The 15209-nt window shown below is 39.2% G+C and overlaps 1 protein-coding gene across 7 annotated transcripts in view; it reads right to left on the bottom strand.

Moving 5' to 3' along the window:
- SEMA4D (semaphorin 4D) overlaps positions 1-15209 on the bottom strand; it is a 99570-nt gene that overhangs the window by 22628 nt on the left and 61733 nt on the right. For all 7 annotated transcript variants that reach the window (XM_052778872.1, XM_052778873.1, XM_052778874.1 and 4 more), the window contains exons 3-13: positions 13953-14348; positions 11494-11639; positions 10220-10282; positions 7649-7747; positions 6350-6443; positions 5307-5420; positions 4223-4374; positions 2316-2491; positions 2048-2204; positions 1029-1251; positions 465-580 (exon numbers count right to left, since the gene is read on the bottom strand). In XM_052778872.1, the coding sequence (XP_052634832.1) occupies positions 465-580; positions 1029-1251; positions 2048-2204; positions 2316-2491; positions 4223-4374; positions 5307-5420; positions 6350-6443; positions 7649-7747; positions 10220-10282; positions 11494-11639; positions 13953-14046 (1434 nt within the window). In that variant the 5' untranslated portion in view covers positions 14047-14348. The remainder of the gene's footprint in view (positions 1-464; positions 581-1028; positions 1252-2047; positions 2205-2315; positions 2492-4222; positions 4375-5306; positions 5421-6349; positions 6444-7648; positions 7748-10219; positions 10283-11493; positions 11640-13952; positions 14349-15209) is intronic.

Raw genomic sequence — 15209 nt, 5'->3', positions numbered from 1 at the left:
AGTTACACAATTATGAGTCTCTCTGCTAGGCAGGACTGTTCTCTCAGGTTTATTTCCTCAGAAAGATGTACCACTCCTCTGCTAAAGCCCCGAGGATTTTTCCTCACACATTAGCAATGGCCACAAGGGGTCAGAATTTTACGTTACTACTGATCTGAAAACTGGCACCTTGAAACATGTTATGGCTTTCAGTCTCTACATATGGAATGCAAGTGAAGACCTGCACACCTGTGCCCCCACCCCACCACTTTCCCCGTATCTACAGACCTTCAGAAACTTGTCACCTACCAAACACACTGAAATGCAGCAGGCAATACGTGATATTGCTGCAGAGTGAGGAGTTACAGATGCAGCCTTTTGCTCTGCGTACAGTGATGGTCATCTTCCGTCACAACCAGGTTACAAGGTAGTAATAAAAAGTTTTGTGGAAGAGCAAAATGAGCCGTGATGCTTATAGCACTTACTTTTTTGGATGAAAGCAAGAGAGTTTGGACTGGCTCAAAGTTTGGAAAAAGCTGTGTTTCTTCAATAATATGCATTCCATTTTCATAGCTGATAGCTTTGTGCAGGGCTCCTCGATCTGAAACAACAGAACAATGTATTTAAGAAAGATTGTTAAAATAAAAAGGGTGGGGGGAGGGGGGGTGGAATCACACTATTGCTGTAAGTTGTCTCAGTAACCTGCTTGCTGTTCAGCTGAAGACTTCACACAACTCTGTGCGAATGCCAACCATTAAATTTGCCATCATAAGAAACTCTGAGCAATTTAGGGACAAAGAATGACCAGTTAGGTCCTATCTTACACATGCTTTTGCTGCACTCATTGCAGTTCTGCAGTTCTTTTCCTGCAATGCTTTGTCAAAGCACACAAGATTCTCCACTTACTCACCACGGCCCCTTACTTGTTAATGAAAACACCAGCTGGTGTAAAAGCACTGTAAATATGGCAATCTCAAGAGTTTCTCTTAGAACTTACTTCAGCCTAAAGAATCAGTGCATCATCAAAAAAAGTGTTTTGCAGAACTCACCTGTACTGATGAACATAACATCATACATGGTGCCATTAAGCGCTCTGACTCTGTCTACTACAATCTGGGTATACTTCACATCTCGTTTTACTAGTCGAGGTCTGTCTCCCATTGGAGTCACTGAGTCATCCATTAGAGGATGATCTTTAACAAACTGCAATGTTTTGTCTGGTAAATTCAGAGAACTCATGTAGTTTGACGCTCTGGCTTCATTGTTTATACACTAGCAGGGGTGTGAGGGAGGAGGAAGAAACAAACCAAAAAAAAGAGACAATTAAATTACATCATTTACTTGGACAAAATAGAGACAATTAACAGCAGGTATATGCGTTTTCTTCTCTGCATTATTTTGGCCAGTAAGCACACCTTTACATTATATTCATTCTACCGAGGAAGGTCCTCAGGTCTCATAGCACTTTGGCTTCTGTGATGTACTAATCACCAAGCTTCAGACTACATTTTTGTTTAGGCCCAAAATGCATTTTAGGAAAATATTCTTTCTGGAGTCTCATGCTTCTTAACTGCTTTTAACTGTCCCCTCATTCAGCAATAGCAACAAGATGACTGCAAGGAACATGAGAAAGTTAGAAAAGTGTGAAAGACACCCAGCACTAAGAACATTTTAGTTTGCAGAGCAAGGCACTGCATTGGACAAACTTGCTGAACCTGCGGAGACAATGCAACAATTGCTACAGTTCAGTTCATCTGAATTAAAAAGTTACTTGATGTTGCCTAGTGTATACTGCTATCTTTTTCACCACTAGAAAATTAGGACAAAATGATGAAAACACAAAACCAGCAAATAACTCAATTACAAATTTAAAAACCCTACTTTGATTCCCAGATACAAAGTTCAGAATAAATCGAGTGTTTTTCTACAAAGTCTTTACAACAAAAAGTATCCAGATCAGGGCGAATTAAAATTAAGCTTTAGTAGATTACCTAATATTTTCTATTTTCTTTGCTCCTGAGCATTAAAAAAAAGACTAATCATCAGCTCCAAGATTACAGAAACTTACTGCACCAGGTCGAGGATTAGGAATTTCCCCATTGTATCGTACCCACTTTGTATGAGACTGTTCTACTGTAGCACTCTGCATATATTTTCCTTTCGAGAAAACCTCTTCTACAGTAGACAGATTGTATGCACACACTGCTGACAGCCCCACATTATTCCTAAAAGTTCAGGATGAAAGAAAAAAAAAATCATAGGAGTAATTATTACTTTTTGTGGTAACCAACCGAGATTAAAAATACTTCTCTAGGAAAAGGCTCTACAACACTTACAGCTGTGGGGTGAAGACTCCATATATCACTGGTTCCTTCAAAGTTGGAGACTTGAGAATAAAAACATCATTGATGATATTGAAAATTAAATTCTTATCAGGGATGGTACAAATCAATCTGGCCTTGAGAAAGGAAGTCCATTTTTTCTGCAAGGTCCTTAATCCTCCTTGGTCCCTCTTTTGATATTAAAAAATAAAAACATGTTTGTGAGGAGAATTAGCAGCATTTTTGCATTTAAGAACCATGCTATACAGCATGAAATTACTGAGCCCTGTTATTTGCTAACATTTCATCTATAGCAACATCAATAAATGTTAACACATTAACAAACAGAAAAGTAAGGAAGCCACAGGAAAATCAGTTGATTCAACAAAAAAAAAATGCAGAATGGTTTCTATCAACACATAGAGGTAAGGCGAGATACGATACTTATAAAAGAACCATACTTCAGCAACACTTGAAAAATTGAGCAGTGTGCCCTTAGGAAAAAAAACGCTTATTAGAACAAGTAAATGGAACTGTTATACTGTCCCTTCAGAGAAATAAGCAACACTGAATTTGTTCTGTGACATCTAAACTGTGATTTAAATTCTAATGTTCCAATATGCACTTAAACTTGCCTGACATTAATATTTCATTAGAAGAAATGCAGCAATGGCTTGATACTGCAAACAGTTACCACCTTTATTAAGGATTTGCAGTACCAAGGCTTAAAGAAGTAAAGATACATTGACTAGAAATGTTTCAAAATATTTGATACTCAAGCTGTAGCTGTGTTACTTCTCTTCAAAAGCAGGGCATATTTGAACATTATTAGTATTTCCCATTCATTATCCAATGCTGTTATGCAAAGTATTAAAGAAATCTGCACAATTTATAAAAACAATTAAGTATAAATGCTTATAGATTTGCAACCTGCCATTGATTCCTATTTCAAACAGCCAGCAGCAATAAAACTCTCATTTCTGCAATACTCCCCTTTTAAAGCACACACAAGCTGTCAGTGGGCAGAGGGCCATAATAATAAGCCCCATGTAAACCTGCCTCCAGCTGCTTGTTTAATGGAAATCTCAAGGGCACTAACTTGTTATTGATGTTTCGACTTCCATGTTTAAATATAAAACAGTAAAGTAAAAATAAAACATTTCAACCTCATCAAAATGAAACAGCTAGAGAAATTTCCTGTTGAAAAAAAAAATCCTGAGGAAATTGATACATTCCACTTCAAAAAGTTTTTGTTAAATCAGCGTTTTCTACTGGAAAAAGCCTCGTTCATCAGCAAGGTTTTTAACCAATACTCCTGACTATGTACGTGAACCAGCCTATGAGGTTTAAACACAGCAAGCGTGACAGAATTAGGCTGCTGGTGACCATTTTCCTTGAGGCTCTGGCCGCTCTAACAGCTTCATGGAAGTCCCATCTGCTACACTGCAGTCAAGAGCTATTCTGCTGTGGACACAGCTACAGTTTTGTTTGTATACAGCTACTTGAAAGTAACTTGACAAACATCCTATCCACTCAGCTCCAACCAAAGTCAGTTCTTCCCAGGGAGCTGTACTCAAAAACTTGAAAGTTGTTTAAAAAAAATAAAAAGGGAAAGCCAGGGGAGAGGCTTTTTCTGTTGCTGGGTTTTGTGATGGTTGGTTTTTTCCCCCCAGGGGTGGGCAGAACCCTCAGATGTACTGAAATTTCAGTGTTGTGCAAAACTAAATTAAGTATTTGTTCCCAAAGCAACAATTAGGCTTTCTGAGTTCTGAAGAATTGACTGAAACTGCTGATTCACTAAGATTCACTAAGTTCGACCACTTCCATTTAACTGGCAATAAGTCCACAATAATAAATGCTTTTTAACACACACACACAAAATTCTAGTTGAATTAGTAAAAGTAAATTGAACTACGGCCCACCTTGCACACTCTAGCTATTCTTGGAATCATCAGTTTTCCAACAAATTCATACTCCACAGACACTTCAGTGAAAAAGAAGTATATCTTGTCATCTTCTCCATCTGTGCTGTTTTGATCTGCTCTTATCACATCAGCAAAAACAAAATTGGGCTCTACAGACACAAAGAGAAGAATTGTGTATTACATGAGACTACTAACTTGATTTCCTCAAAGACCCTCTAGGAGTCCTCTTTCACCCAAACCTCACACTGCATTTACCTGCTCTCCAGTCACTGACTTGCCTACAGTGTGCTGTTCATAACATGAACAGCATTTAAAAAAAAAAAAAAACAGAAAAAAATCAAAACTATAAACCCTATGTGAAAGCACTAAGATACCTGATATATCTCTATGGTCTGATACCCCATTATTTCAACGTTCTTCAGTCTACATTCAAGCGTGGTTTTCTAAGGGGCCTGGAAAGGTACCCACCCTTGCCTGCCTCTCCTCTACTTCAGCTGTTAGCTGAAACACTAAAAATGACAGTATCGTTACAACATGTATTACAAAACTCAGTATCCTGTACTTTTTGGACATAATGCATCTTTTGGAATTTGCTAACTTCATGATTTTGGTCCTTTTGGGCAGAAAGCCACAAGCCTCTGAGCATTCACAAAACTTGGTGGATTTTGGAATTCAGGAACTGAAATCATCAGGAACCATGACCAGCTCAATTTGAAAACTCGTTACAGACCAAAACCATTCTCTTCCTTACTATATCATAACTTTGCTGCATTATTGCAAGGATGAACAAGTAGATACAAAATGAAATGTAGTACTTCAATGTCAAGTTGAAGCTTGTATGTCTTGAAGCTGTTTTCATTGTTAATGCTGATAAAAATAACTGAAATTTCAAAATAAAATCTCTTGATGACACATGTGAGGGCACACACTCACATGTCAGTGTGTGCCAGTATAACAAAAGCCATTCTTTTTGAGATATTAGACAATTGCTCCTTACCCCAGGTAAGACACTTAAACTCTGTAAGTGTGACATTGAAGAAGGAAAAACAATTTGGTTGGGCCAGTTCTCATGCCCACTTACCATTAAGCCAAGGTATTGCATACTCTGTTCTCAGAGGGCTCTGATGAGAGTGCCGTGAAATGATAGGTTCACTTCCCAAGAAATTGTAAGACGTCCCAGAATAAAGCTCCTCATCTTTAACACAAAACCAAGTATTTTAGACTGTCTTATGCACTGGATACCAAAAAGGGTACATAAGTATTTTGGGAGACTATGTAAACTTAAACTTCCCACAAGAAAAGATAAACAAGGATTTCCTCTAAATTGCCCCAGACATGTCTTCTATGTTTACAATTCTGCTGACCATTCTCAAGGCTAACACTTCAACAGCTGGGTTTCTTATCGCTCTAACACAAGCAACTGGCAAAAGTCAGCATTGGTTTTGTAGTACTTACGTATAAACCTACAGTTTACGTACAAACATGCAAATTTACTTAAGAAATGCCACAAATTTTGGAAGTAATTATTTTACTCTCTATGCCACCAGTATTCAAACTCAACTTTTACAAATTTAGGCAACAATGCAGGGAGTGTGTTCTTTTTTTTCCTCATTTCCTGTTTCGTGTTACTTTGAGCTTCTGTTTTATGAATTTGCCACACCAGGGTACAGCCATGAACTCTGGTTTCACCAAATCAAGATTCAGTGGTGTCTAACCATGCAGTATATACTCGCAATAAATATCTTACTTCCTTATTCTGTCTCACAGATGTGTCTTCAGGACAGCTACAAAATTCTACTTGTTAAACTTACTGAAATTACAGTAATTGATACTACAAAGGCAGTCAAAGCACGTCTAGACTACCTGGATTAAATATGTTAAACACCTGCAAATATAGTACAAAAATAGTATTTTAAAAGTTGCTTCCGAAACAACCTAGAGTTTTAAGTTCTCCTTTTAAAAAATATGTTAACGTAAGTATTTTAATGTCTGTCTAGATACACAGTAAAGATGTAAAAATATGGATGCAATCTGCTATTTTGATATTGAGAGACTGGAGAATGACAGCGGAAAAGATCAAATGTTTTTATACATAACAATGAGGTATGCAAAGTCTGAACTTACCAACCATAACAGATGTGTAGCTTTGTGCAGGATCAAATGGACATCTGCCCTTACCATCTTCATTTTTACCTCCAAGTTCAAATGAAATTAAATTCTGAAAAAAATTAAGTTGAAAACCACAAAAACAACTGTTAGCACTTCTTTCAGCCACTTGACTCATGCAAAGGTAACTGGAAAAGTAACAATAAATAATGGACTACATCATCAACTTCCAGCATCAGAAGCATTTTTTTGTAAGATTATAAAAGGCATATGCATTTTCAGAAAATCTTAAGAGTCCAGCAGACAAGAGAGGAAATGTAATCCTATGATTTGTGAGGGCGGGAGCAGAAAAGAACAGACGACAAAGTTAAATCCAGACGGACCTCAAGAAAGAGCACCCAAAAAAGCCAGACAGCAGGAAAGGCAGAGAAGTTAACTGATATATGGAAAGAGCTGGCAATTATTGAATTAGCCTGCACAAAAAATGGGGAGTTTTAGAAATAAGGAAAGCTTTCCGAACTGGATTTATCAATTTTTGAGATTATGTTAAATTCATGAGATGGGGCATAATCCAACTAAATTTTAAAAAGCATCAGAGTACTTTGGCTGCTACTTTATAAATCCCTTAAAAACCAAGGGAATAAGGATCAGGAAGACGATGGAGAACTGTAGCCACAGTACTGGGGAAGTGATCGGTTATACTGTGTAATGACATTGGAGGTTAAGGGCAATGACTTCTGTCAATGTTCCAGAGATGATGGCAAGCAGACTTGCAGACACAGGACTCAAAAAAGAAGAAACAATTACAAGATTTCTCAATTTCAGTACTGTTAAGAGCCACAATAAGGAGAACAATACAAGAGTCAGCAGCAAGTTTTGATTTTGCGCCAAGACTTCACTCTGAAGCGTTCAGCACTATGAAGCTGTGGCATAGCCAGGAGACAAGACAAGCAGAGACAGGAATCTGAGAAATTTCAGGGAGATTTGGTAATGGATGGAAGTTGCAAACAGTGCAATTTCAGTTTCAGAAATCGTTTTTATGCTAACGCACATACACGCTAATACACAAAGAATTATGAAAGCTAAGAAAAAGTAAATCCACAGTTAAACAAGATGAATCAGTAATTCAGCAAGCGCTTTCAAAAAGGAACAGTATGGTTTATTTCCATACTCCATCCTTACTGTGGGACAGCGTAATAAATAGAGGACTTGCACTGAAATTGCAACAGTCTTTGGGAATGGAGATTAACTCATCATTTACATGAGCTGCTTTTAAGTTACAGTTGTTATTTGGTCGAAACATATGTACATTCTTACCAGGTAATCACATGTTGGCTGAAACGCATTAGTTCCACACACATAGAGGAAAGTATCATTCAGCTGTTGCAAGACACGCACATAATTACGACACTCTGTCTGTAATAGAGGATGAGGAAAGGACCAGTCTGATAAACCACAGCTTCCACATTCCAACATACACAAACAATTAAAGTTACGCTATCAGCTCATCTGTTGCCACTACTTATGCCACACCAGTAAGGCTGGGTGATACAGTCACCACTAGAATACCACCTCCCTACAATTTCCAGGAGCTCTAGTCCTGCAGCATCTGGCTTCCTACAGCCAGTAGTGCGCAGCTGCCTCAGCATACCTATCAGGGTAGCATAACCAAGTACCATACGCTCAGCAGGGTGCATCTCAAGTTATTTCATGAAAGCACAAGCTCCAAAGCCACATCCAATCCATCAGAACAACTAGTTAAACATGGAGTAAGTTTCAGACTTTATCATCCCTTGTAAGCCTAGGTCAAAAACAGTAAGTGATGGTCAAGGTAGTTTAAGAGAGAAACCTCTAATACCATTAAATTAGCTACAAAGCTTTGTCACTTATATCTGTCTTTTTTTTTTCAGTCCTTGATATCAATTTCTCTTTCATCCAAGGAAACCTCTTAATTCCTTTCATTCTGAAATAGAACAAGGAGTTTGAGCAAAGCCTTGAATAAAGGATACCATAAAGTTTCAAAATAATAACCAAGAAAAACAACTCTAAACACCCACGTAGAGGAAAAAACCCAGTATCAACAACACCCCTTAATTCTTGCTGGTACACAGCCAGATACCACTACTGTACTGTAGTTCCATAAACCACTTAAGCAAGTATAAGCACTGTACTTACTCTTCCTTCTTATGAGCCAAACCACATATTTCTGCGACTGCATGGTGAATTCAGTATGGCAAAAACTGGGGGTGGGAGCAAAACCAGTTTTCTGCCAGATTAGGTCCTTGAACAGCTGCATAAATGCTTTTTGCTGGCACTAAACAGCGTAGTGGTGATGGGTGGGGGAGAGGACTGCCCATTTTAGCGTAAGAAATAGCAGTAGTGGCTTAATACCTTGACCCTTCTGAAACTGTTGCACTATGCAAAACATCACAGCTACAACATAAATGAGGCTAGTAAAAGGTTATGAGTAGAGTGAGAAAAAAGCATGGCTGGCAGTTAAGTGTGACTTGCTAAACTGAGGGCAGGAAAAAAAAAAAAGGAAGAGAAGTTTGGAGCTCTAGCAAAGTACCTATTTATGGGGTCTAACATCCCTTCTAATTAACACCAATAATCTCTGCAGAGGACTGGTGGAGATGGACACACTGTCCACTAAACTGTATGCACATGCAAGAAATTCACATCTCTCGTATTCATTGTGGCTGTGTGTGAATATTATTGCCAGTAACCAAAACTGAACCTGGAGAACACAAATAACACTCTCTGAGTGCATCCTGACAAAGCAGACAAGGAGGAAATGGCCCTTAAATACCCACCACACCTCTTCTTAGGATAATATACTGATGGTTGTCAGTGGAAGGAAAGGCAGTAAATCAAGCCAAGGCAGAGAGAGCCCACTCCCACCTCGAGGAGCCCCATGAATCCAGGATGTCTATCAGCCCTGGATGCCACACATGGGGTTTTATAATAGCGTGAATGAAACAGACTGCTGGTTCAGGGAGGCCAATGTCAAATCCCTACAAGCATACAGTAGGACTGCTTTTTGTATTCACAGGGCTTGCAGACTTCCACTTTCAAACCTGTGCTGAAAGCCTGACCATCAGTCTTCCCCAGCAAACCCTCACTTTATCGTATCACTAAATGAAGTGGCACTACACAAGGGGAAAGGTACATCCACATACAACCACCTCAAGTAAACAGTCTCCACAGAAAGGCAAAATAAGCAAGCCAGCCTGCATGCTGGCAGTCATGAGGAGTCTGCGGTTCCCAGAAACACCGAGGGATCCCCGGGGGCTGAGCTGCCTGCACTGCCGAGCAGGCAGGAGATCAGGCTGCTCAGGTGCCGGGGAGCTGTCTGAGCAGTCACACCAGCAAGGTGCTGCCGCAAGGGGCACATCCGCTGAGCACCACAATAAGGGTGTCTGTAGTTAGTGAAAAATACACTGGTGGAACAGCGCTGGCCTAGTAAACAAACCCTATGCCCTAAAGCAAAGCAAACAAAATTATCAGTCATTTTGTAAAATCAAATGCTGGGGAGGAACTATTGCAATAACAAAACACAACAGTTGTTACCAATTACCTCAGTGAAAGTAATACTGATCTATCATTTTAATGGAAAAACTTGTAACATTAAGCAAACATCACGGTGTGTTCAGATTTTCAAACATTCAAATAATATTCACCAGCAAGAAATGAACCAAGAATTTAAAAAAAAAAAAAAAAAAAAGACAACTAAGCATGCTGCAGTTTCTAGGGCTCAAGTTAATTAAAGAATTTATGTGATTATTTGGAATTTTAATTTCAAACAGTTGGAGCCTTTCTTCTTTTAACATCACTCCTCTTGAAGTGAAACATATAACATCTTTCTCAAAGTTCAATACAAGTACATACCTGTTCTGATTTGCCCTTGACTGCACATTTAGTCCTTTTATCTTCTGTGACCTTCCAGTGTAACTAAGTGAAAAAACAAGCAAAAAAAAGGCACATTCAAAGCACTTTAATTCAATGCAAGGTCTGAAAATCTTGCAGTAAAATACAAAAAAGGCAATCCTAAGACTACTTGCAGTAAATGCAAGCCATTTTGCTAGCAGCTTTCAAAGGTTCAAAGCCATTCTTTCCTGGGGAGGTGACACTTCCAAATGCACGTGCCTTAAAGCAGGGCTAAACCACTGCTATTATCTTTTGGGTTCATCGTGATGTTTCCCCTCAAATTGCTTAATTAAGTTCCACTACCATATGCATTACGGAAATGCAACTGTAAGTACTTCTCAATTTTAAGTACTTCTCAATTTCATTCACACTTGCATGAAAAACATTTCAGGGCAGGGGGGAGGGAATCAAAGAAAACTTATTGGACCAATTTACACTATACAGAGAAGTACAACTTTGACAGTTACATGCACTCATAAAACAAGTTTTGTATGCTGGTGAAATTGCCCACCACCACCTGTGAACATTTTGCTCAGATTAAAAATCATATAAACATCTTCCAAAACATCCTGGGTGGGACTCTATGCTGCATCTCTAAGTGTCAGCCTGCGCTGCTGATGGGATGAGAAGCAGGAGCCCAGGAAGAACTGGGAGCAATACAGTGTTAGCAGACTTCTGTATGGGCTAATCTACTTCGAGAAATCAGCGTCAGCGTATCCATAATACTTCTCTGAGCAAGCTGGATCAGACCTGTCTGCACCACTGCTTGCTGTGCAGATGCACCCAGAGACACAAAACAGAAGCTGAAACCAAAAGCACAGGGCCTTCATTTCGTTTGAAGCACGTCTCCAGCCTGCCACTCCTGAGGAAGCTCCAACTTTCCTTCCCATTCAGATTAACAGGAGATGGCCCACTCCTGATAATAAAAATGTGTAAGAACCACCATTACAGATGATACCCAAAGTCCCTCCAGTCCAGCATCCTGTCCCCAAGAAGAAAATACCTAAGGAGTATTTTCTAACTACTTGTTTATACTCAACTTCTCCTTTCTTCCTCTCATCTGATGGCATGTTTTACTCTATAGTATCTTCCAGAAATAACACAGGAGCAGCCCACACAAAGTATTTTCTCTTTTAGGTACCTACCACCTAAAGTGCCGTGCTACTGATATCAGGAAATGAAGGCAACTTTGGAATATGATTTTTACATGGAGGATCATGTATTAAAATGCATACCTCATGCTGTTTTTCAGCAATATTCACTGCGTTTAATGCAAAGATCACTTCTCTGGCTCCTACATATAGAACATCTTTGTCTTCACTTAACAGGAAGGTTGAATAGTTTGACACTTCTGATTCATGAAAATGTATTAGCTGGACCTCTGTTGAAATGAGAGAAAAATAGCACCACATGAAGAAACACAATCACTTCGGGTCAAGTTTATGGGTCATTTTTCTAGGTTGTCTAACAGCTGTTGTGTATCTTGAAAACAACAAAGGTTAGTTCGGACAACCCACGTAACAGATGAGAGACCCCTCAGAAGCTTGGTTCAGCAGAAACAGCAGCTCCCATCATTAACGTCAAAATCACTGGTCCCTGCTCTCTTGTCCAATTTCAAATGCCTAAATAACTCCTCTTGTAGTGATCCCCATAACTCATATCTTCCTTCCTTTTTTTCCACCTGTTATTTCCCTTTTTTCTAACCTTCCTTTTTACACATCCACTGTCAGGTCCTTTCTCATCTTTTCCTTTCCACATACCCACCTGCTATGGAAAATCAGTTCAGTCACCACATCCCTTGCAACTGCCCCAAACAAATCTCATAAAAAATCCTGCACCTTGAAAGATGACACTTCAGCATATTACTATAGCAGAAAGAAGACAAGCTAAAAAAGAACCATTTACAGAGGGTCAATAAGCCAATTTTGAAGTGGAGACCAGAGATTGAAAAGCACATGATAGAAAGAAATAACATGAGGGAAAATCAAGATGAAAAGGAAGAACATGAGTGAAAGAGGGAGACACGGGGGTAAAGCAGTGGAATGAGGAAGCATGCAGACTGGAACAGAATGGCGTGGAGAAAGATGACACAAAATGACTAATATACAAGAATATTTTTTCTGCATGTACAACCATAATGGAAAAATGACTGAACGCTTGGGAGACCATATTTGTGTGAAAGACTACCACAAGATTGATTAAGCGTGGCTTTTTAAGATACAGGCAGAAAACAATGTATTATTGCTCCCAGTTCTAACATTAGAAATTGCACATTTTCAACTATAATACTCTGGAAACATTAATTTTAAACTAGATTCTCAAGGATGTCATTTTAAAATCTTTTACTTGGCAGGAAAATTTTCCCCAAATGGATGAACTAGTTCATACAACTCCACATGTTCATTCCTCCACTGAACTAAATTCCCCCTCCTATTCAAAGTAGGCTTCCCAGATTTAAATGCAATAATCTTCAGCAGACAGAGACAGGGAGAAATAGTAGGAATGAAAAGAAATCCCATTTATTATGAGTATTTTGGATGTGGGTCTGCAGTGCATTACCATAATACCATTAAACAGCAACTTGCTAAATTTTAACTATTATACAAGATAGGAGCATCAAGGAGTCTAAGCAGGAACTACAAGCCTTGTGTAGATCATTCTTTCCGAAAAGCTACATCAGCAACTCACTAATTGCTATACCAATGAACAGGAAAAACACCTCCTACAGTCATCTCAAATCAGCTTATTGTTACTACATTCTTAATCTCCATCTGTCTTTTCCTACACTATGACTGCTCAGTATTTAACATCCTTATTTAAGGCTGCTTCTTCATACTGCCCATATACTTGTTTGGTTTTGTTTGGTACAGCACACTCGGTAAGTAATTGTTGCTAACTAACTAGTAGTAAAGGAGGACCCAAACACAAAACCTTGTAAAACCAAAGCATCCATGCCCCATGGTGGGGGTGGGGGGGGGGTGGGGGTGTGTGGTGGGGGTGGGGGTGTATATATTCACAAACAGCAGCAAATAACTACTCTCTAGTCCTTGCTCCCTATTACTCCTCTTTGCATCGCATTTGCTGACTTCTGCTAATTATATTGGCAGATTGTGATTATTTGCTGCAGCTTCAAATACAGGGAAAGTGGTGTTCTGGGAAAGATTTTTTTCAACCATAGACACCATATAATGCTGTCAGAAAAGGGCCAAATGCTTATCTTTCCTTCACCTGGTGATTTATTTAGTGCACAGGATGGCTTAGTGTCAAAATACATCTCAGTCTGAAAAAGCATACAAAAGATTATTAGCTGGAAAGGTGCATTTTGCTAATATGTTCAGACTCAAAGTAAAAATAATTTGTTTAAAACAAAATACATCTATTGGGTTCTTCTCTTGAAGCAAGCTTCAGCTGCAAGATCCTTCAGCTGAGAAAGCCAAATTCAAAATTCCAATTTTAAAAAGCTATGTTTTCAGAACTGCTTGAAGGATATGAAATCAGTTAACCCAGTTGCCTGAGTCACTTTCAAATGTCCTGGTCTTAAGCACTTCATAAGCTGAGCAAAGCCAGCAACACCTGACCAAACTCACAGCAAGTAGGCTGGAAGAATATACAGTCTCAACGGGTTTCAGATCCCACAGAAACCATGAGGTTGTGGCAGTGTCCCATATTACACTACTTAAGTTTCTCTTCTTACCTCTGTGTTCCCAAGTGATCCTTGGTACTGGGCCAAATGCTACTGTCACTTTCAGTAACAAACCCCAAACTGCATAAAAAGCACACAGAGCCATCTTCAGTGTCCTTGCTCTTCAGGGCTCCTTGGATAACTGCAGCAGTTAGCTTTTCTTCAGCAGAAGAAATGCAAATCCCAGGGAGTATTAGAGACCAGGCATTTCAGACCTTGAGAGCAGTGCAACAAGGCAGGCTGGAACAACTGTACAAGTACGTGCTTTTCAGCAGATCACTTCTTCAAGGGAATGCACATTTTCCAGGATGCTGCATACACGGACTGCCCACACTCTCCACAGGCTGCAGAGCTGCTGAGAAGTGCAACTGAGCGCATTCTTCTGTTTCGTTGCAGAAATAAATGATGCTGTGTAGAGAGGAGGGGAGCAAGAAGTAGAAAAGAAAGCAAACCAAGTACTGCCAAAAATAGCATATCATATGCACTGATCTTGCAATGCTTCTACAGCTGTCTGCGCAGCTTCATTTGGATAAAGAGCACATTAATTGGTGAAAATACGATTCTTAAAAACCAGCGGCACATTACATGGCAAACAGGCAATAACTGAAAGCAATCATTTCAATCTAGAATGCCACATATAAATATTTTGAATTGTCACTTACGTTTAATGCACAAACTTTGACTCTAGTTTACATATTTTCTTACTTTTAACAGTGAGTTGAAGAAAATAGCACCTCTCTGATAAATGAGAAAGATAACAAAAATCACTATGACTAAGTTCAGAGAGCAAAGGACATGAGAAGTGCTGCATTAATCTTAAGCATCGGTTACACAAACCTGCTGCACCTCCCATCCTTGGGATCTTACAAACAGAAGTGTCATTTTTAGCAAAGTCTTTTCACGCTACTAATGCACTCAAGATGTGCTGGGGTAGAAAGAAACACAGCTACAGAAACAAAGAGCGAAAGCACTGCATACAAAAATAAAGGGAGAAAACGCTTAAATACTAAAACGATAGATAGTCCTATGAAAGTCACTCTGTCTCTGAGCCACCCATTACTCTTCAGGTCCAGAAAGGGCTCTGTCCTCAGCAATCAACAAAACCATTCACTGCTTTCTACACCATCTTCCACAAGTCTCCACTGCTCCCATCTTCCTACAACCACTCCTAGGTCAAGACTCATTTAAGTATTTACCAGGAGAAGCAAGTGCATTTATCAATGACTAGATTACTGCATATGGATAAATTGAGGGCTGTACAGTCAAGGG

Source organism: Harpia harpyja, chromosome Z (assembly GCF_026419915.1).
Source record: "Harpia harpyja isolate bHarHar1 chromosome Z, bHarHar1 primary haplotype, whole genome shotgun sequence".
In the NCBI taxonomy this organism is placed as follows: domain Eukaryota; kingdom Metazoa; phylum Chordata; class Aves; order Accipitriformes; family Accipitridae; genus Harpia; species Harpia harpyja.
The sequence above is the reverse complement of the archived record's forward strand: the minus strand, read 5'-3'. Positions and strand labels throughout refer to the sequence as shown.